This window comes from Thamnophis elegans, chromosome 1 (assembly GCF_009769535.1).
Source record: "Thamnophis elegans isolate rThaEle1 chromosome 1, rThaEle1.pri, whole genome shotgun sequence".
Lineage (NCBI taxonomy): Eukaryota > Metazoa > Chordata > Lepidosauria > Squamata > Colubridae > Thamnophis > Thamnophis elegans.
In genome coordinates this window covers 86,705,920-86,728,639 of record NC_045541.1, presented here as the reverse complement: position 1 = coordinate 86,728,639, position 22,720 = coordinate 86,705,920, and the positions used below count along the sequence as shown (strand labels likewise).

The 22,720-nt window shown below is 35.5% G+C and overlaps 1 protein-coding gene across 2 annotated transcripts in view; it reads left to right on the top strand.

Annotated features, from left to right (window-relative positions):
* Positions 1 to 22,720, top strand: part of SBF2 (SET binding factor 2) — a 221,720-nt gene that overhangs the window by 193,718 nt on the left and 5,282 nt on the right. For both annotated transcript variants that reach the window (XM_032223265.1, XM_032223258.1), the window contains 10 exons: positions 866 to 1,053; positions 2,548 to 2,724; positions 4,388 to 4,489; positions 5,720 to 5,905; positions 9,898 to 10,024; positions 11,734 to 11,861; positions 12,949 to 13,182; positions 15,273 to 15,377; positions 18,233 to 18,423; positions 22,024 to 22,111. In XM_032223265.1, the coding sequence (XP_032079156.1) occupies positions 866 to 1,053; positions 2,548 to 2,724; positions 4,388 to 4,489; positions 5,720 to 5,905; positions 9,898 to 10,024; positions 11,734 to 11,861; positions 12,949 to 13,182; positions 15,273 to 15,377; positions 18,233 to 18,423; positions 22,024 to 22,111 (1,526 nt within the window). The remainder of the gene's footprint in view (positions 1 to 865; positions 1,054 to 2,547; positions 2,725 to 4,387; positions 4,490 to 5,719; positions 5,906 to 9,897; positions 10,025 to 11,733; positions 11,862 to 12,948; positions 13,183 to 15,272; positions 15,378 to 18,232; positions 18,424 to 22,023; positions 22,112 to 22,720) is intronic.

The following is a 22,720-nucleotide window of genomic DNA, read 5'->3' as shown; positions in this document are numbered from 1 at the left end:
TCAGCAATATTTGCACGGCAACATTTCGTTATTTTTTAATCATATCAATTGCTATAATACAGTTTTTCAGTAATAATATCAGTTGATCTGGAATTCTCAAGCTGCATTATTAATGTTGTCAATAAAGCCATAGAAAGCAATGACCTTCAGACCAAACATGATTTATATTTTAATGCACTTGCTGTTCTCAAAGAGCGTGTTACATTACATGACAGTTTTCTGGGGCCAAAAAATCTGAAGAACCATTGATGGGAAACAGTAGAATCCGCTTATCTCTATTATAAGTAATGACCAATTGCACCATAATGGTAGTATATTTCTGGCATCAGCTAGATTGCTCAGATCACATGATTAATTTCCGTCTCGATGCAAAAGGAATAGGAAATCACATGGCCCCACTTCAATGTACTAATGTTAGTAGTAATACAGGAAGTGGTTTTTTAATGCATATATGTCAACAACAACATTTTAATTAGTAAGTGCTTTTTCCTGTTCTCTAATCCCAATGCAAATTAATGTACCTCACTTAAATAGAAGCTCACACTGTTTCTATGTAATGTGATTATACAATGTCTATAGCGAGCTGAAGATACAGAAAAGTAGCTTCATAAAGTATTAAACATGAGATGATTTGAATGTGATTATTATGGTGAATCATGATTATCAATTCAGAACAGATTACATTAAATATGTGTTTAATGTAACTGATTATAATAGTGGTGCAAATGTGTTTCAAAGTAAAATATACATAGGACATTTGCAACTGCCCAGGGTCATTGGGAGGCAGCATATAAATTTAATTTAAAAAAAGCTCATGTATGTGAAAATACAAAATATTTCATAACTTTTTAAAATTTTTATGAAGGTGTGTGGGCCAGTCTTCGTTCTAGTGGTCGATTTATCAGCACTCAGATGCCATTCCTTGATGTGGGTGCAAGATTAGCTGGAAAAGATGGTTCACCTTCATATACCAGCAGCAGTGCCTATTTGCAGAACCGACTCCTCAAGCGCCAAGCTGCTCTTTATATATTTGGAGAAAAATCTCAACTCAGAGTATGTCTGTTTTCCATATACACTTCTAGGCTTTGGGTGAAATAATATTAGGACTTGTTTTTAACTGGAATGCACCAGAGCAGTGAACTGTGCACATTGGTACACTCTTGATTTCAATAGGTTTTAAATCTCACAGTTGTTCTAGACTGCAGGATCTCAACTGAAATAGCATAGGCACAAGGATTGTGTCGAGTCTTTCAAGATATACTCAGTGCGTTATTAGAAGCAGCAGAATCAGAAAGAAAGGGAGCTGGAAGGCACTAAGAAGCATCACTGAATAACCTCTCTAAAGGCCTAAAATGGTATCATCAAAATTTGTCAATCCAGTCTTGAGGTACTGGAGAATACATGAATAGAACCCTGCAAGTTTCATGTGACTTGGGGAACTCAGATTGCCCATCCCTGCATTAGAACATAATGTGTGCAAACCTGCCCCCCACTAGACAGTGATTACTGAGAACAATGTGTTGATACCTGGAGCCTAACAATGTAATTTCATTATTAGTTTTAATTGAGTTATTTTACTCTGTTAAAATTAAAGACTATTTGTCACAGTCCATTCTTTTCAGTGAGATGGATATTGAGTTGAGTGTTCACCCATGTTTGGGCTTACCTAACTAAATAAATATCATGTTTACATATGACTGGAAGATCTGACTTTGATTGTATTTACTTATTCATGATGTATTTATTCATTTAACATATTTCATGATAGTATTTCAGGACCGTGGTTTTCATAAGCTTACAACACAAAATGGTAGATTCAGTACCAAATTTTAAAAGTACTTTAAATCATTGTTAAATAAGCCAAGTAAAATAGAGTCAAATGTATAACAGCAGCAAATGCCATAAAACTTCTAAAATTGAAATCTAGTGGTGATTTTAAAGCACAGGTTGGTTTTCAGCCAGCTTTTGATCTAAACTATATGAATTGTATATAATATTAATTATTATATACATCATATATGCGTAGCAAAATGGTCCTGCGACATTTAAAGTGGTGTCCCAACAAAGACACATAAATTGAGGAATTCAGAACCTCTCAAATCTAAACAGCACTTTTATGTTCAGTAACATCAATTATTAGTATCCAAAACCCCTTTCCTAGGCTATCATAAAAAGGGAAAGTCCAAAAATGTGGACTTTTCATTACCATTTTTCATATTATTCTAATTAGATTCCAGGAGAGAGAAAAGCCGCAGTCTGCATTACATTGTATTACATTGTAATTTTTATACAAGGATCTAAAAAAAATTTGTACTGTCATCATATTACAGCAAAATAGATCAAAAGGAGGATTCTGGGTCATGAGGTCATACAAAGAAAATTATGTAAGATATATACTATATCTAGTAATACCATGTTATTTCAGGTCTCAGAAAAAATGTTAACTTCATCCAAAAAAAATGGGATAGGAAAATTAAATTCCTTAATAAATAGTTTAAGTGTATGTTTAAAACGAATAGCATAAATAAATGCCTTCTTTGTCCACAGGGCTTCAAACTTGATTTTGCTTTAAATTGTGAATTTGTTCCAGTTGAATTCAGTGACATCCGGCAAGTGAAAACTAGTTTTAAAAGACTCATGAGTGCTTGTGTTCCTAGCAATATTCCAGCAGATTCTGAAATAACATTCCTTAAAGCTCTTGGAGAGTCTGAATGGTTCCCTCAGGTAAGGTGATATGGGGCAATCATAAATGCTTGTGGTTTCTGAGGGAAAACCAAGGCTATTTTGATTCTGTAACAAAAAAAAATTTCTTTCTTCATTTTTTTCTGCATTAAATAAAATCTGTATTTCTATGGAGACAAATAAACATCCATCAGTGAATATTTATACAATGGCAAAATGGATTTAACCACTGAGATACTCACTTAATCACAATCAGCCATAAAATGTTGCATTTGGCTATAATAATTTAAATTTCTCTTGAAGTCATTTTCCATTTTCTACTTTTAACAAAAGAAATTCAGTTTAATAAACTATTATCATAGATTATCCTATAGTAAATACCTCATCACTATATTATTGGCTACGTCAGGTACATAGCACAGGTATATTGAAACTGAATAGAGTGTCTTTCTTGATAATGATTTGTATCTAAATATTTTAAGTTGGTTTTATATCCACTGTTACAAGATAATTAGCCACTTATTTTCTAAAGGAGATTGACAATGCAATGAATTGTATTGTGGAATTTAATTCCTAGAATCTATATATCATGTTTTGTAACAGAATTGAATTGAATTGAATTTTATTATTTGTATGCCGCCCTTCTCCGGGAGGACTCAGGGCGGCGAACAATTCAAAAGGGGAAAAGGGGGAACATAAAAACGAAATACAGATAATTAAAATAAGCAAGAGTCACACAACCATACAAGTCGAGAGGGGGGGGAACTCATCACCCCCAGGCCTGCCGGCAAAGCCAGGTTTTGATGGCTTTTCGGAAGGCCTGGAGAGAGGTGAGGGTCCGAATCCCTGCGGGGAGTTCGTTCCAGAGGGCCGGAGCTGCCACAGAGAAGGCCCTCCCCCGGGTAGTAGCCAGATGGCATTGGCTAGTAAATGGAACCCGGAGGAGGCCAACCCTGTGAGATCTAATGGGTCTGTGGGAGGTAATTGGCAGCAGGCGGTCTTTCAAGAAGCTTTTGTAAAACATATAACATGCTACAATATAGTTTGACAGCCAATTGGGTTTGAAATATATGCTACAATATAGTTTGAGAGCCAATTGTGCTTGAAAAAATTATGACTGAATTAGATATCAAAAGAGAACAGCACCTGGCTAATTCTGGTTGCTCTCAGAAAACTAAGAAGTGCCAAATCTGCTTAATACTTAAATGGAAGACCATCAGAAAATTGAAATTGTAAAACTAGATTTGTAAGATTTAAAAAAAATCCTGAAAGAAGGCATTGATCAGCCACTTGTATATTATTGCAAAGAAAATGATATAAATGTATTCATTAAATCTTCAGTCTTAAGACAAACTTTAACTAAAGCATTTGATCCATAAAACTACTTTATGGAACAATGAAAGGATACCTATATTATTTAGTGTTCTGTAAGCATTTTCATTTAATAGGAAAAAAGATGTTCCCTCTAGTCATGAGGCCTAGAACTACTAATTCATATATGGGTGCAAATGAGGGGGGAAATGACACTGTACTTAATTCTTCATTTTGTTCTTTTGTTTTAAACTTTATAATCTATTAGTTCAATAAGACCTGATACAAACTGAGTATCTAATATTTTCAATAGTTTTAATAAAAACATATTTTATTAGTCATTGTATAAACTATCATTCATTTTAGTAATTTGTTTCCTTTATGTTTTGTATAGCTTCACAGAGTAATACAGTTGGGTGTTGTCATATCAGAGCTACTTGAAAATGGTTCTTCAGTTTTAGTTTGTCTGGAAGATGGCTGGGATATCACAGCGCAGGTCAGTTATTATGTATAGCAGGCAAAGTGAGAGAGACCTGGAGTATATTTGGACAGGGGATGTAATATGAAAGGGAAGTGAACAAAAATTCCTTTTGCTGCTGCAGAGAAATGCTTTCCATTAGCAAAGGGAGCCAGTCCCCTCTAGTGAGAGTGGGTTAGCTTGATCAAAGTGTTTTATATTGAAAGCTCAATTATATCCTGAACCCATTCTGAGAATACACAAAACTTCCTTTAAAAATCCATCATTCAAAAAAATATCCTGTGAACACTTTTCTAGAGAATTTTAGCTTCATCTCTAGAATTCATTGCTCCTCTTCATAAACTGAAGTACAGTTTCCACAGTTGTTTTAAATAGGATGTAGTAAGGCCCCCAAAAAGCAATCTCTCTCATACCTTCATATCTGCAAATATTCTTCGCATATAATTCTATTAAAGATGATTTTCTGATTAAAAACTGGAGGTAAGAAATTGTTATCGTGTGGAACAAACAAACAAACAAAATTAACATGATTGTACTATTTTCAAATATCAGTTTAAAATTTGTTTCATCTTTAAATTAAAAGTTTCCAGATTTCCATAAAAAATATGTCTATACTGTAATTCAACCCTGAATTAACCATTAAACAAAATAAGCATGTGCTTAGAACACCAAGAGAAAGAGAACACCGCAAAAGATTTTCCTGTACTACCAGGCCCTTAACTCTTTCACTACCATACTCAACTTTGGCCAGATAACATTTCTCATGGTGTAAGAGTTTGGGTAATGCTTAGCAATAGCATCTAAACTTATATACCGCTTCACAGTACTTTACAGCCCTCTCTAAGCAGTTTACAGAGTCAGCATATTGCCCCCAACAATCTGGAACCTCATTTTATCTACCTCGGAAGGATGGAAGGCTAAGTCAACCTTGAACCTGGTGAGATTCGATGTGCCAAACTGCTGGCAGCCATCAGCAGAAGTAGCCTGCAGTACTGTATTGTATCCACTACCACACTGCAGCACTAGAAGCTTGGGGTTAATCTTCATGTAGCAGTTGTGAACTAATTTTTCACTATAAATAATGCACTGCAGTTAAGTAGTTCCAATGTCCCGAAAGTAGATAGTACATTTACATTTATATCTAAACAGAAAAACCTCATCCTAATGGTAGATAGAAATAAAATGTATATTTGGGTGTGTATATAAAAGGCATTCCGATTAACATACCAGTATCATTTTGTGGCCTAGGTTGTGTCTCTTGTGCAATTACTCAGTGATCCATTCTATCGAACGCTTGAAGGATTCAGAATGCTAATAGAGAAAGAATGGTTATCTTTTGGTCATAAATTCAGCCAGCGCAGTAACTTAACTCTTAATTGTCAAGGAAGTGGATTTGCACCCATTTTTCTGCAGTTCTTGGATTGTGTACACCAGGTAAGCCTAAATAAAGGAGCATGTACATAGTGGATGTTTATTTGTTTATAAAAATCATAACCTGAATTTTAATTGTTTATAATACAGAAATTGAGAGCCAATTTGGTGTAGCGGTTAAGGCATAAGGCTAGGAACTGGGAGATCATTACTTCCACATTAAGCATAAAGCCAGCTGGGTGACCTTGAGTTAGTTACTTTCTGTCATTAAAAGAGAATGTGTGTAGATCAGGGTTGATCTGTGGGTTCTAGCATTAGCACTGATGATGTTGCATAGTTTGGTAATAAAATATCTGCAAGAAAACCACCAAACTCAAAGACAAGCAAGGACCCTATAGACATTTTCTCTCAGTCTTAGAAAGAAGTCAGTGGCAAACCACTTCTATAAATTCTTGCCAAAAAAAACCCTGCAGATACTTGTCCAGGTAATCTTGAAGAATCAGACATGATTGAACAGAAGAAATTCCCTGTGTCTCGGTGTATAATCATGCTAGCCACCTGATCGTGGAAATGTCTTCAGACAACATTGGCTCCTTTGGATAAGAAACAGAATAGAATAGAATTCTTTATTGGCCAAGTGTGATTGGACATACAAGAAATTTGTCTCCAGTCCATAAGATCTGAGCGTACATACAAGTAACAAGTGATAAATCATGGTCATAATCATAAAACACAATCTGAAAAATCATTAGATACAACACTCAGTGATAGTCATAGGATACTAAATAATCAATGTAAATCATAATAGGATACTACCTAAAAGCAATCAACATAAATTGTGAGATATAAAAAACGAAGTTATAGTCATAAAAAGTTAAGGAAATAGCCAAAGATCAGAAGGATAATAGTAATAATAATACAACTCTACTAGGTGGCTTGACATCCCAGGGCATGACAGTGTTATGGGAATTAGTTGTTTAGCAGAGGGGGCAGGAGGTATCTTTGTGTCTGGTTGTTTTGGCATGCAATGCCCTATAGTGTCAACTTAAGGGAAGAAGTTGAAACAGTTTATGTCCAAGATCTGAGGGGTCTGTAGATAGTTTCACAGCCTCTTTTTGGCTTGTGCAGTATACAGGTCCTCAATGGAAGGCAGGCTGGTTGCAATTATTTTTTCTGCAGTCCTAACTATCTGTTGAAATCTGTACCTTTCCTGTGTGATTGCTGTGCCAAACCAGAGAGATATAGAGGTGCAAATGACAGACTCAATAATTTCTTTGTAGAACTGTATCAGCAGCTCCTTGGGCAGTCTGAGTTTTCTGAGTTGGCACAGGAAGAACATTCTTTGTTGGTTTTTAATGATGTTTTTGATGTTAGTCATCCATTTTAAGTTCTGAGTTATTATAGAACTTAGAAACATGATGAACCCTACTGTTGATACTATGTTGTCTAGTATTGTAAAAGCTGTAGAATAGAGGGCTTATCCTAAAATCTGCTATAATCTGTATAGTTTTGATTGTATTCAGTTCAAGATTGTTCTGGCTGCACCACAGGGCCAGTTGTACAACTTCCTATCTGTATGCAGATTTGTTGTCTTGAATGAGACTAAAATCACTGTTGTATCATCTGCAAACTTCAGTAATTTAACAGAGGGATTATTTCAGATGCAGTGGTTGGTATAGAAAGAGAACACACAGCCCTTGTGGCGGGGGACCTGTGCTAATTGTACAAGTATCTAATGTGATTTTGCCTAGCTTCACCTGCTGTTTCCTATCTGTTAGAAAGCTTATGAGCCACTTACAAGTGTGGTCAGGTACAGCTAGCTGTGTCAGTTTAGTGAAAAGAAGAATATCTGGAATTATGGTATTGAATGCCGAGCTGATATCTACAAAAAGGACCCTTGCATAGGCCCTTGGAGATTCAAGATGTTATAATATGTAGTGCAGTGCTATATTAAGAGCATCATCTGTCAATCTATTTGCTAGAGTTGGCAAATTGCAAGGGATCTAACAGTGGATCTATGATGGGTTTCAGGTGGGTCAGGACTAGCCTTTCAAAGGTTTTCATAATTATGATGTCAAAGCAACCGGTTTGTAGTAATTCATCTCCTTGATGAAAGGTTTCTTAGGCACTGGGATGATAGTAGAGTGCTTGAAGCAAGTTGTCAGAGATGAGCACTGGTCCCTAGATTCAGACACAACTGGACAGGACAAACCTTTATCTTTTAATTGACTTCAGCAGTTATGAAAATGAAGTTATAACCACTATATATTTTCCCAATCTTGCATTCCTTAGCAAGTGGACACATCCTCATCCTAAATTTTGGCTTATAGAACAGTTGGGAGAAGGTAATCTGTTTTATCCTCTCCATATCATTTTCAGGCAATTTAAATCCCTCCCTCTCCATCAAACAGTTCAATGAGTCATAAATTTGGAAGGATAGCTTGATGCAATAAGAATAGATAACATCGGTGTAAGTTTTATGAATTCATGTACATCTCATTGGTGTTTAAAAAAATATTTCATGTCAACACAGTTCAGTATATTTCTAACATGGCCCATGCAGGTGCTTTTTAAGTCAGTTAATTGACACAATAGCAATAGAAATCTATTGCAGCTGAAATCTAGAATATGGAAAACATATATTGCATATATAAAGTTATTTTCTGTGAAGGTTTTTTCTAATCTTATCAACTTTCATAATTATGCTGAAATAAAAATGTTTTGCTCTGCAAGTATTTTTGGAATAAATATCCTTTATTTCTTCATGTGCTTGAAGTTGTACAAATATATATTTGGAAAGCTAATTTTAGATTTGACTAATTTTAGATATGCAGTATAAATTCATAAGAGTACTACATTCAAACAACCAAGAGCAATAACTGAAGATTTAACAAATGAATCTTTTCATGTGATTGAAAAGCAATTGTCCTTATTTTGCCTAGAGAGTACATAGGAGGTTGTGGTGCTTAAATTAGAAATGCATCATCTTTTAAATAGCCATTGTTTATGCCAATATCTCCAGGTGTCAAGTGAATTATTAATGTGAATCGTTATTTCACAATAGCAACATCTGGTAGATTATCCAGTTATTTCTAGGAAGACAACTTTAGTGTCAATAATGTCATATTATAAATGATGCTTCTCTCACTTTCTCCTATAGTTCTAGTGATTGCTTAATCTTGCGGGAATAATACTATTTGCATAAAATCAATATAAAAATAGACATTATTCCTTCAACTGTTCTCCCTTTCATTTTCCAAACATCAAAATGGAGAACATATGTTATAACTATTATTTTATCCACTACATGTGTATTTTGTAGGTAAGATAGGAAGACTGGTACAGTTCAAAGAATGCTACTAAATTTTATTTTTCCCATTACATTTGCATCACCAAATACCCACTAACCACAGAATTTCTGCAGTCTGTTCTAAAACTCTCTTATAAAAGTGAATCTAGCAATCTTCTGTGGGTAGAGCCAAGAAATGTATGTTTCACCGTACAGATCTTTCCTTGGTCTTAAAAACTCTTCTGATTGCTTGTTCACTAATACAGGAGAAATTATGTGTAAGTTATCTGTTATATGCCTCAGTGCCTGAGTTTATTTATTTATTTATCTTAGATGTCACTAAATCTCTGTGCCTCATAGCAGGTTTACAATGTAATAATATAAAACATCCAATCAAAATTATAGAATAAGAAACTGAATCACAATGCATCTATAAAATCATAAAATAAAATGAAAATAAAGCAAAGATTAGTACTAATTTCATATAACTTGGACAACACAAACTGGCAAAAGCTCTGTGAAAAAAATGAATCTTGACATCTTTCTAAAGCAATGTAGGAATGAGTAACAAAATAGATCTCCATGGGAAAGGCAATAGAAAAGTCTGTATCTGTATCTACCTCTATGTGGGAAACATAAATTATTTTAATCTTGCTGTTAAAAAAGATACTTAAGAGCTAAAAAAGATGAAATAATATAATTTGCTGACTTTGCCCTTGGTAAAAAATAAAGTTATGACCATTGTTTTTGTTTTTATAAATTTCAGATTCACAGCCAGTATCCAACAGAGTTTGAATTCAATCAGTATTACTTGAAGTTCTTAGCATTTCATTATGTTTCCAATCGATTTAAAACATTCCTGTTGGACTCAGACTATGAAAGACTGGAACACGGTATGGATCTCAAGTTGACCAGTATTAATTTGGCTGCTATTTTATTAATTTTAAAGGTTTTCATCAGAAATGGATTGAAATAATATCACTGACATCTGCTTTGTATTGAATAATAATAGAAGAATAGAGTTAGAAGGAACCTTGGAGGTCTTCTAGTCCAATTGCTAGAGGAAAATTTATAGAGTAAATGTGTATATTTATTTTGTTTATTGGATTTAGTGATTGCCCACTTCATTCACAGAGCACCTCTGAGTGGTGTACAGCTTTTTTTTAAAAAAATTAGCATGTTATTTTTCATTAAACGGTCTTTCAAAATTCCATCAGTATTTTCAGAAATTGAAAAAGTATCATTTAATGGTTCCTAGCAATTGATTACTATTTCATTACAATAACAGAGTATGGAGGCTTACTTATCTACAAACTGGCATGTTTATTTGTTTATTGTAATAGCACTGAGGCAAATTGGGAATCTGGGATGGAATTTTTGCAATTGTATGTTACAGACACCTGATGAATAGAGATGATAGCAGAAAGTGTTGTTGAGGGTTTTCTGATAGTGTGGAACTGTGAGCAAGTTGGTAGCAGCAGTGCTGATTTGCTCAGACAGCCCTGCAGGGAGCAGGTTTCTGGATATGTAACAATGGTTTCAAGAGCAAATTAGCTGTGTTTCCAAAACATGTATATTCTCTCTCTCTTAGTCAAAGGTAATTTTGGAAATTACCATAATTTTAGGAAGCATAGTTTGAAAACAGAAAAGGTATACATATATTAGATATAGATTTTGCACAGTCAAATCATAACCAATTTATAGTTAATAAAATACCCCAAAAGAAATATCTTTAGCAATATATTTTTATTCTTTGCTCTTGCATTTTTATAGATGGGTGTCTGAGTCAAATCACTTATACAATAAGCTTAATCTATAAAAATGCAGCTAGTAACACTATTAGATAGTAAAAATCTAAAGATGTTTTCATCCTTTTCACAGATAATTGGTTAAGCATATCTAAGTATACATAGGAGGTATTTGTACAAATATTTAAATTTAAATTTGTCCTAAATATTTAAAAAAAGCTATTCTCTGATTTTTTTTTCTTCAATAAAATAGCATAAAAGTAATTAGAATAAAAAGTCATTAAAATATTATATCAGAACCAAACAACTATCATAATTAAAATCCATCCCAGCATAATTTCAGTGGAGGACATCAGAGCTGTGTAACTTTCATACAGTGAGTTCTGCCATTTCTCTAATTTTTTTTTATTTGATTTTACCACTTTTATTTCTTATGGTTCCTTGACTAATCAATAAATTATTATTGAATCATATTGTGTTTTGATTTTAAAACACGGAATTCTTGTGATGATTTCAGTTATTTTGCTTTTTTAAACTCTTCCTAAATTCCCAATCCAAATAGCTTCTAGTCAATATTTTTGCCACTAGTTCTCTTAATTTTAGTTTGTAATCTCCTTGACAAAATTCTAGTATCTCATGATAGTTAGCCATACATAGTGTTTGCCTACTATGTGTCACTTATAAAATGCTTCTTGGCTGAAAGCCACAGATATATTTTCAGGCACATTCTGGATTTGTCTCTATTCTATATTCTCAAAGTGGCACATCTAACTTAAATATTGTACCACAATTATTCATGCCATCCAAATCTAAGGTTGTGTCCTTCTAATTACATTACATTTTATCATTTTAAGGAACATTATTTGAAGATAAAGGAGAAAAACATGGCAAAAAGGGAATTTGCATTTGGGACTGCATTGACAAGATACACAAAAGGAGTCCGGTTTTCTTCAATTATCTGTACATGCCCCTTGAAACAGAGGTATACAACCAGTTTTCAGAATTACCATGCTGTCTAGACAGTAGTTTTTCAGATGCAGGGATCTAAAGACTATAGCCAATGAGTCTGGTTAGTGTGTATTTTTATGAATCTTCTTGTTATTTTAAGGATTTTGTGATTTGGTAGATATGACCATTTTTTTGATATATAATTGCTGTGATAGTCTTATTACTGGACGAAAATTATATTATAATAGCAAATTTATTTATTTTTTAAGGGTAAGCTCAAGTGTTGCAAAGTACCCTTGCTTCACAAAGACAGCTTGTTAATTGTATGTCCAGAGCCAAACAGGACTGGCTAGTTTGGTTTGGGGAGAACTACATATGATTTTTCTTTCCTTCAAGGGTTTTTTTAAATCGCTATGAAGATCTACTTGTCTCTAATTTTTACTTCAAAGAATATGCCCAAATATGCCTGTGTAATAGTTATATATGACTGTAGTTTACTGAGGTAGCAACATATAAAACTAGCTAAGCATTTAAGAGGGCTACCTGGGATACACAGTTTTAAGTGGTGGTGTCTATTGTAATTGAATGGTCTTGATGCTAATGTTATTAGGATGGTGTTGTTGAATGTTGGCATACTTTGAAATAAAGGCAATGATTGTCCCACATTTTTTATGTTACTTGATTGCAAGGGACCAAAATATTTGCAAAGCTAGGGTTTTTTTTGGTATGCTGTATTTTAATAACATTTCTGAATTCATAAGTTTCATAATTATTTTAATATGGAACTCACACTCAACTTATGTTGCATCATTTCACAGGAATAAGTTGAGCAAGGGCAGAATCCCGCCAAATCATGAAGAACTTGATACGTTCTAGGCACACAAAATTTAAAGGAGAGGGAAATAGAGGGGATTCCCAGGGTTAAAACTGAATTGGGAAACAATTTGCCTACTTAACCACAAGAGGAAACTGAAAAAAGTATTGAATTGCTTCCTACTATTAAAATGGATTAAATCTTTATCTGCATTTAAGTTGAGGAAAATGGTTTGAGCCAGGGGCAAATCATTAGGGAAGAAGGGTCAAATCACATTTATCAGCTACAAGGGTTCTTTTTTATACAGGTATTAAAACCAAATGTCAGCATTTCCTGCCTTAAGAAATGGGATTACTACACAGAAGAGACTTTAGCCACAGGCCCAGGTTATGACTGGACTATGATAAGTGCAAAGTTTAGTACCTTGGATGAAACCGATCAGATGGATATGTCACCTTCCCACAATAAGAGAAAAATTGTCTGGCCATGCTATGATAACCTGGCTAAAGTGCAACCTGATGCCATCACCAACTTATTTAGTGTAAGTGTAACTGTTTAATATATTCATGTAGCTTCATCTATTTTTTTTTCAATTATTGGTTTTCAGTGTTTTCAATTTAACAAAAGATCAAGATAAGAAAAATGTAGAGGAAGGGAGAGAGTCAGTTTTTAAAGTAATTTTAAAAACTGCCACAAGGAAATACTGCATTTACTTTATTGACCATTACTTAAATCTCATAATATACTATATGTACATATATTCTCTGAGTATATATCCATATCAATACAAATACAGTAACTGATGAAGTCTTGTTTATATTGCCTCCCACCTTATTCAGTTTTTAAAGTAATGATTCCATTAAATACTAGGTTGCCCCCAAAAGGAATGACTTTTTTCTGAATTACAGCTGACTAAATCTGTTTTCTGTATAGATTTTCTAGTAAAATACGCCATTATTATTATGCCATTCCCCCCCCAGCATAACTAATATTTATATGTGCATTATTCAAGAATTTGCTGGAATATCTTTTAATTAATTGTGAAGAACTTATTTTGGTATTTTGTGACTTGGAGTTTTTCTTGGCTTCCTGCTTTTGTTAAAATGACGAAAGCAGCCCAATCACTTTTGGCATGCAAATGGTATGACATGACAATGCATATACCAAACAGGTTAGACTTAAACAGAGCAATGTTGCTTTTGCAGCATGAAGGCTTTGGAAAAGATATTCAGATATTGTGATCTCTGGACAGTAGAACCTCTGGTCAAGACCATAACTTTGGTCACAAACCAATTTGGTTGTGACCTGAACCTAATTTTGGAATTTTGGCACTTACAAAAAAAATGGCACAGAAGGGGAAATCAGGCATGAAAAAAAAGGTGCATATTTTGGTCAGAACCAAATTTGGTTGTGGTTAGAAGCGTTCGTTACCAGAGGTTCTACTGTATCTGTCTACAGAGAACAGAATTATGCAGTCAGTGGCTTTCTCCATAACACTCTTTGGAAGGAAAAGCTGAGCTTGAAGAAGCAGAGTAGAAAACTATTGGTGTTGGAGAAAACTCTCAAGAAATCTATGAATAGCTAAGAAAGCAAACAAATCATGAATGACCAGCTCAAATTATCATATTTTGGATACATTATGCAATGATCTACCTTTCTTGAGAATGTGTCATACTGGGAAAGGTGGAATAAAAGATGACCAGCAGCAAGGTAGATGGACTTAATTACAGCAGTGATAGATGCACCTTTAGACACTTTGAAAAGCAAGTTGAACACAGAGCATCCTGGAAAAAACACTTGGGGGCTGCTACACATCAATATTGACTTGATAATTCTTTAAAATCTTAAAATTGGGTCAATAATTGTAGCAAATATAATAACAATACAGGTCACATTTAGGATTCCTTAAGGATTAACTGAAGACTTTGACCTTTGATCAAAATGTGAAATGAAAAATGCTGTTCTTCTAATTCTTAAATAATTTGGGCTGTCAAATCTAAACTGCCAAAATCCAGAGGACCAATAGATGGCAGAAAACAATTAGGGCAAGCTAGTGGAAATATGTTTGGGTTTTTTTGTAGTCCTGGTCTAGTAGATCTAGAATAATATATAATAATCTAATGATATTTGTAAGTAAAGAATACTGTGTATCTTTAACAAATCCTGGGAGACTGAAGAATGCTGATATTGCTGAAGAATGATTGATAATGATGATGCTGAAGCATACTACCTGAGCACTTGAGAAAAAAAATGTTTCTGTCTTATTTTTATTTTTCATTATATTTCATTTATAGCTTATTCATAGGAAATAGCTCTAATAAGAGGCAATAAGGGAATTCAAATTCCCATTTAAAAAGTAGAAATAAATTGCAGTTTGGCAAACACATTAAATAAATCTGTCACATTTCCTTTTTTTATTATAATTTAGTGCTGTTTCTTTTTTTAAAAAGTGATAAATGTTAGTTTTGGCAATGTAAAATCTTGCGGTCACAGCATTGGACTTGTGCTGTGTAAGTATTTTTAAAAACACTTCCAGTCCTTATCGTCATTTTCAACTGTAGCAAGAGGTTGTAGCTCCTGTGTTTGAAGGGACAACAGAAAGATTTAATCTTATGGAAGCTCGTTTTTTAGGAAATTGAAAGACTGGAGAACAAATTAAACCACAGCCCAGAAAGGTGGCAGTCACTGTGGGAAAGAGTCAAAATAAATGTGAAAGAAGATTCAGGGAAAGACAATGTAAGTATTTTAACAAGAATCTTCAAACTTTCAGCAAGGGCTAAAAATAATTGTCTCAAAATTCCACATATGTGTATCACTATCACATTATTGAATATGGCAGTGTATGCATTTTAAACTCTTAACATATTTACAGTACATCTCTGTCACTGGATTCACATTTCATGCTGAAATGGGATAATGATTTATTACTGCCAGATAATGTACCTGACTGTAGTACTACATTCCACTCCCCAACAGTGTCCATCTTAATTATTTAAGTATGTTTTTAGTTTTCTAAAAACTAAATGATTTATATAGTTAGTGGTTGAGACAATAAATTCAAATTAAACCGTGAAACGGTTTTGACCTAGACTTATACAGATGTCAGTGGTTTCAATGGCTGCCTTCAATACAAGGACTTGGCACACTGTGAGGACCCTTGGAGTAATGTAACATAATGCCAGGATGTTTGCAGTAAGAAAGGATACGTAGCATTGCTTAAAGAGTATAGAGGGCTGCAACAAAAAGAAACATGGAGGAAAAATTCATGAACAACTTTTCCACTTGCATACATCTGACTCCAAATCATTATGAACTTAGAATTTGGAAGAACTTATAATAACTTTGTTGTCACTTTGAATATATACTAATCGGCATACATTAAAATGAAATTTCTTTGCATACAGTTCTCAAAGGGTCATCACCTCCAATATACACAACATAAACATGACAAAATAAATGCAAATGTATGCACATACTTACATATATGACACAGAAAGGGAACACAGTCTAGTTTGTATTATACATGTACTTGGTGAGAAAAATGAATCCTGCAAGTTTACCAGATGGATGGCATAGGGAACAAAGCTGATACAGAATCTGATAGTCCTGTTAGAAATAGTTCAAAACCTCCTCCGAGAGGGGAGTAACAGAAACAGACCATAAAGTGGGTATGTGGGGTCTCTAACAATGCTTTGAGTGCTAAGCCCATAGCATTTATAAGCAGTATCCTGAATAACAGGAAGTGAGCTTCCTATAACCTTCTCGGCTGTCCTTCATTCTCTCTGTATGGACTTTCTATTTGAGGCACTGCTACCACCAAACCAAATAGTGATGCAGTTTGTTAAAATGCTCTCAATAGTGCCTGGCCAGGACAGAAGGAGAAAGATGTGTTCTCCTCATCCAACACAGGAAATGCAGATGCTGGTCTGCACACTTCACTAAGGATAACATGTGGAAAAACCAATTCAGATTGTTAGTTTTCTGCTAGTTATTGTTAGTTATTATGACTAAGAATATATACTATAAATGCAAAGAACTCCATAAATAATTATTATTCTTTCATTTCAATCACCATCCCTGTGCAGAACTTTTTCTTCTTGACTTTTAATTTATCCAGTTTCCTAGGTATGAGATAAATAACTTTCATAGAGGCTAGCCAAGCTCACTCAATTATACTATCATTCATTTTTTCTTGAACATTAATATTGATAATCTTATTTTAATTCCATTTTTGATGTATCCTTAAATATAAATCTCTAAAATATTCTTTCCACCTTATCTTACTTCAATTTCATTTCAAGTAACTATACCTCTTTTTGTTTAAAATCCATTCATTTGCAGGAAGTTTCTTGTTTAGCCCTCTTCATCTACTTCCAAAACAAAATGGGCTTTTCCCCCGTCAAAACAGGTTTCCATTTTCTACCCTTCTTTCAATTTTAACTTTTTCTTCCACATTCTTTGGTTATGTTTTTCCCAATACACACAATCTTTTATTTTTGCTGTAATTGTTGTCTTACTTGCTCTTTTCCTCACAGCCTCCTTCATGTCATTGTTCTTTCCAGCATTCTTTTTCATGCTTCCATTAGCATAATTCCCCATTTCTTGGGGTTTTTTGTAACCTAATTCTTTTCATTCTATCTCAAGCCTTTTTTCCAGGTTTCACTCTTGACATACTGTAACCAAATTATGATCTGTCCCACATTACATCACTCAAGCATCCTTTACTAAATCTTTTATTTGTTCATCTTAAACGATCAAATCAGTCATGCTTTGTGATGAATTCCCTTTCAATGTGTAAGCATTATTTTCTGCTTAAATCAGAAAACAAAGAGATGTTTATGTAAGCAGATATCAAAATGTCCTGCACTTGCTCAGAATGTTGCAAAAATGCACAAGTTTTCCTAAAACTCATCCCTGGTTTTTCCATTAGCACCATTTACTGGAGCACATGCAGCTACCACCAACATATGGCTTCTTACTTTCATATGCATTCCCAACAGCTTAAATAAATCACAAATTCATACTTTCTGACATAAATGTTAACCATTTCATTCATAATTAGACCTACACCTCTATTCCCCAGCATGTATTCCTTTATTCTCTTCTTCAGATCTGTTGGGTCCTTCCTTTTTTTCCCTTTCTTTTCCTTTTCCTTTCTACTTCTACTGATAAAAAGACAATATATAGCAAAGATATTTTGATGTTTTAGCACTTGTATGAATCAGCACTTGATGTTTTAGCACTTGTATGAATCAGATTGCAATGTTCTAGCTAATCAAAGCTACAGTAATTGCTAGAAATTAGAAATTTACAACCAAAAATGCATTTGCCACAAACATTTAATACGTTCTAAACTATTTTATAGATCCTTTCAAGTATCTTTAAGTGCCAGCTATAGTTCCATTTGTCTATTGCAAGAAATAGAGTATAGCGATTCATTTCTGAAGTGTTTAATTCAACCCTTGGATTTCTGTCACAATGTTAGGCGATTTAAGCAGTCACTGAAAAAGAGATAAAGTATCTCTGTTTGGATTTTTGGCTAACCCATGATGTTTTTTTCAACCCTGCATTATGTCACATTACGTTTAAAGCATCAGAGACATCCTTCTGGCTCTTCTGCAATGTCTGTCAACCTGCACTCTTGTCAGAAGAGGTCTATGTTGCATCTGCCAGACAGTGGCTTGGGTGAAGAACGAAACAGCAACATTTCATCTGCCAATGGTGTGGAAAGGAGAGTAACAACACTGTACAATCAGTTCACTTCAAAACATGATGAAAATAGGTAATGTGAGCTATCAGACTATGATACAACTTTGGCTTCCTTAAAAAATTTGCAAAATTGTTATATTTGCTTTATTTTCATTCTGTTTCAAATGCCTCATAAAACATCTTTTATTAAAATTACTTTTTTCCAATTGCAACTTCATCTGGTTATTTATAAAACAAATATGTTACAGTGGAAAATAGTGCCCTCCAGATGGATTGGCTTTTGGCTGTGTTAGCTACCGTATATACTCGAGTATAGGTCGATCCGAATATAAGCCGAGGCACCTAATTTTACCACAAAAAACTGGAAAAGTTATTGACTCGAGTATAAGCCTAGGGTGGGAAATGCAGCAGCTACCGGTAAATTTCAAAAATAAAAATAGATACCAATAATGTTTTTGAATATTTATTTCAAAGAAAAACAGTAAACTAGCTCTGTAAGTGGAAAAGAGGGTCAATAAAAACAATATGGTATCAACAATAACTTTAAAAGTACAAAAACCTTAGCTCATTCAGCAACCAAGCTAAAACACAAGAGTTAAAATCCTTCAAAACTCATAGGCTCATAATATACATTCTACCAGTGTCCTGCCTGTGCCCATTGAATATACAACCTGCCCTGTGTCCATTAATTACAGCCTGCCATTGCCCATTGAATAACATATACAGCCTGCCTGTGCCCATTAAATATACAGTAGCCATTGTAAAAATTTGCTCTGGATAACAAATTATTATCACACAATACCGGTGTATTCAATGAAATACTTCACTCACCTCATGATTAAGGTGACCAGATTTTCAGATTGGTAAAGAGGGACACCTTTGACCGTCGGGGGGGGGAGGGAGCTGGCCGCGGCGGTTACTGCCAGCCCACGGCCTTGCTAGGGACGTCTGGTCACCTTAATTATACACATCCTCTCTCTCTCTATTCACTATGTCACGGCACACTAGTGTGCCACGGCACAGTGGTTGAAAAACACTGGTCTAAGAGACAACATGCACTACAACAGAAGGAGTGTTCCCATAAAGCTAAGGTTTTCAGGACCTACAATTTTACCATCCAAAACAAGAGTGTCAGCATCGGTGTGCACAGAGTATAAGGACATCCCAGCAGCTCTCCCATTCATTCCCCAAAGGATTCCCAATGACCCCATAAACCATTTTTACCATGTTCACACTCTTCCCTACCTATAAATACACACAGTGCTACAGTAATGCTAAGGGTCAGCAACTGTCACAAGGGCTTATAGACAAAACAGCTGAAAGAAAGGGGATCCGAGGTCAAGTCTGACTACCCCCAAAATGATGAATCAGCAGATTATCTGTTTGGGTCCCCCTTTTTCCTTTCCTCCCCTTAACCCTAGTTAGCCCCCATTCCTTTTTTTGTGTGTGTGTCTGTGTGTGTGCAGAGCATACTTATGGGTGACCTCATGTTGATGAGTCAGCAGTGTCTGGACTCTGCACACAGAAGGCTGCAGCCAGCAGATACAAGGGGGTAATTCAGTCCACCTCATCCCTTTGTAAAACACCCCCCACCCCCAGCCGCTCCTCAGCCCCACCCGTTCCCAGACACCTGATGAGTCAGCACTACTTGCCCAGATGGGGACAGCGCACCCAACGCTTAGGTAGTCCGAGAAGAAGCGGGGAAGGGCCCCACTTCTTCTTCTTTCCACCCTACCTCCGCAGAAGGAAAACTCAAAGCATCACGGCGATCCCGGGAAAAAGAGGCGAGCCGGGGAGCGGTGGCATTTCTCTCCCTCTCCCTCTCTTTGCCGCGACCTGCCGCCGGCGGGCAACAAGGACGGCCACCCACGCCGCAGATCCACGTCCAGCAGGGAGGAGGAGGAGGGAAACCCACCCACCTGTCAGCCACGGGAGAAAGGAAGTCGGCGAGCGGAGGAAAAGACGGGGGAAAAGGAAGCTCGGCGGGTGAAATGCGGTCCCCGCCAGGATCTCACCTCACCCTCTTAGCCTCCCCACCCTTGACACACATGCACGCACACGCACCCTCCGCCTAGCCCGCCAGAACATTCCCGGGTGGGAACAGCCGGGGGTGGGGGGAAGAGAGAGAGAGAGAGAGACGCGATCGCGTTCCCGGCAGTCCAGAGCAGGAGGCGCTTTTTTCCAAAAATAAACACAGTGGATCATCTATCTCAGTGTTTCTCCACCTTGGAGACTTGAAAGTGTGTGGACTTCAACTCCCAGAATTCTGGGAGTTGAAGTCCACATATTTTCAAGTCTTCAAGGTGGAGAAACACTGATCTATCTAATTAATATAATTAGTTATAATTAGTTGGGAGGGAAAAGCGCTTGGTGCAAAGAAGGAGTTTCTTTCAACCAGCGGAACCCCCTGGTGCAATCGGGCTGCGATTGGCGGCCGTCCTTGCTACAATCCGCGCCGCCCGCCTCATCAATGGGGTAAAGTCCTTACGTCCAGCTCTCATGCGGGCGTAAGGAAAGTCCTCTCTTTCCCCCTCATCAGAACACAAGCCCGGGAAGCGAGTGGAAGTTCTCTGCGCGACTGAAACGGAAGCCACGGCAGGAGAGTGAGGCTGCTGCCAGCCATTTCACCTCGCGCAGAGAACTTCCACTGGGTCCCGAAATGGAGGAGAAAAAGGGGCGCCCCTTTTTCTCCTCCATTTGGGCAAATTTTTCACTGACTCGAGTATAAGCCGAGGCAGCTTTTTTCAGCCCAAAAAGTGGACTGAAAAACTCGGCCTATACTCGAGTATATACGGTAAGTCCAGCCCCATCTAGACGGAATGTATGGTGTGTTGTTTTTAAATTTGTTTCTCTTTTTCTCTTTTTAACTTTTATCTTGTTTTTGTAAGCCGCCCGGAGTCCTACGGGATTGGGCGGCATATAAATTTATTAAATTACTTAATTACTAATTCTGGGGAAACATAAAGTCAAATTAATTAACAAGAAAGTATAACAGGACACCACTGTTCAAAAAAAGAATTCAGTGCCCCACAGATGTTTTTAAAACAATATGATGTGATAATCAAAGGAAGGGTTCTCAAAATTTAAATGAGCCTTAAGTGTTAAATCAATCTTAATCATATTCACATTCAGAAGAATCTGAAACCTTTGGTCTAGATCCCATAATATTTGTCTGAAATAAGGGGTAAATTAACATTTATCAGTTAAGAAAACTTTCTGAGAATTATTATACCAAAATAAACAGAGGAGTCAGACAAGTTATCACATTTTGCCAGCTCCTGCTAGCTCCAGCCAATATCAGCCCGTGCTTGTGGCTCATGCACTCACCAAACCTCCATATTGGAGAAGGAGTAAATAAATAAATAATATCACCAATATCAAAACACTTTGCACATCCTGCTCAGGAGGCTTGAAATAATTTAAACTGTAATATTTTAAGCTGCTAACATTTTGCACACCATTATAATAAAAGAACTAAATTAAAACCTATAACTTGATGTTGAGGTAATGTATATTACTTTGAATTAATAGGAAGTTTCACTTGGGCATTTTGTTCTAATTGCTTTAAGTTCTGTCCTATGAATTGAACTGAATTAATAAACATCATTACTATGTGTGTATTTTTCTGATTTCCATTGCTTAAAATAAGAAATAATATATTTTTTTCTTCTAGATCTTTTGAAGGAACCCTTTACAAAAGAGGAGCTTTGCTAAAAGGTTGGAAACCACGCTGGTTTGTACTAGATGTTACAAAACACCAGGTGAAGTGTAATAATGGTCTGTAATATATGTGTGCAATTTGTGAGCTCTCCAGTCTTTCAGGGGAGCAAGTAGAACCCCAGAAATATCCTTCCCCCACCACTGTTCTTCATCTGAAATGTTGTTTCTTTCCTTTGTTTATTTAAATGTATATTATTATTATTTCATTATATTTTACATCATTTCCTTACCATCAAACTGTCAAGACCATGTTGAGCTTTAAATCAAATTTGCTTTTAAATATTTCAGATTATTAAGTAGGTGCTTCATTTGAACCTACATAACTAGTGCTTCAAATTTCCCTTGAGCACAGTGCTTGTGTGCTGTTTTCCTCCCTCCAATTACCATGTGAAAAAGATACTACTTTCTTGCAAATTTAATCATAAAACTTTTACATTAACATTAGGCATTAAATGCTATTTTTTGAATGCTGATTTTAATCAACGTTAAGAAATTATTTTTTGCAATGTTGCTTATTTTTAAAATATTAATACAGATTATATTATACATTTTCTCATGAGCAGGTATCCAACATATTTGAATTTTTTTTCTTTACTATCCTTAAGGATTTGTAATTATTATGAAAAGATTTAGAATTTTCAGTATTTTGA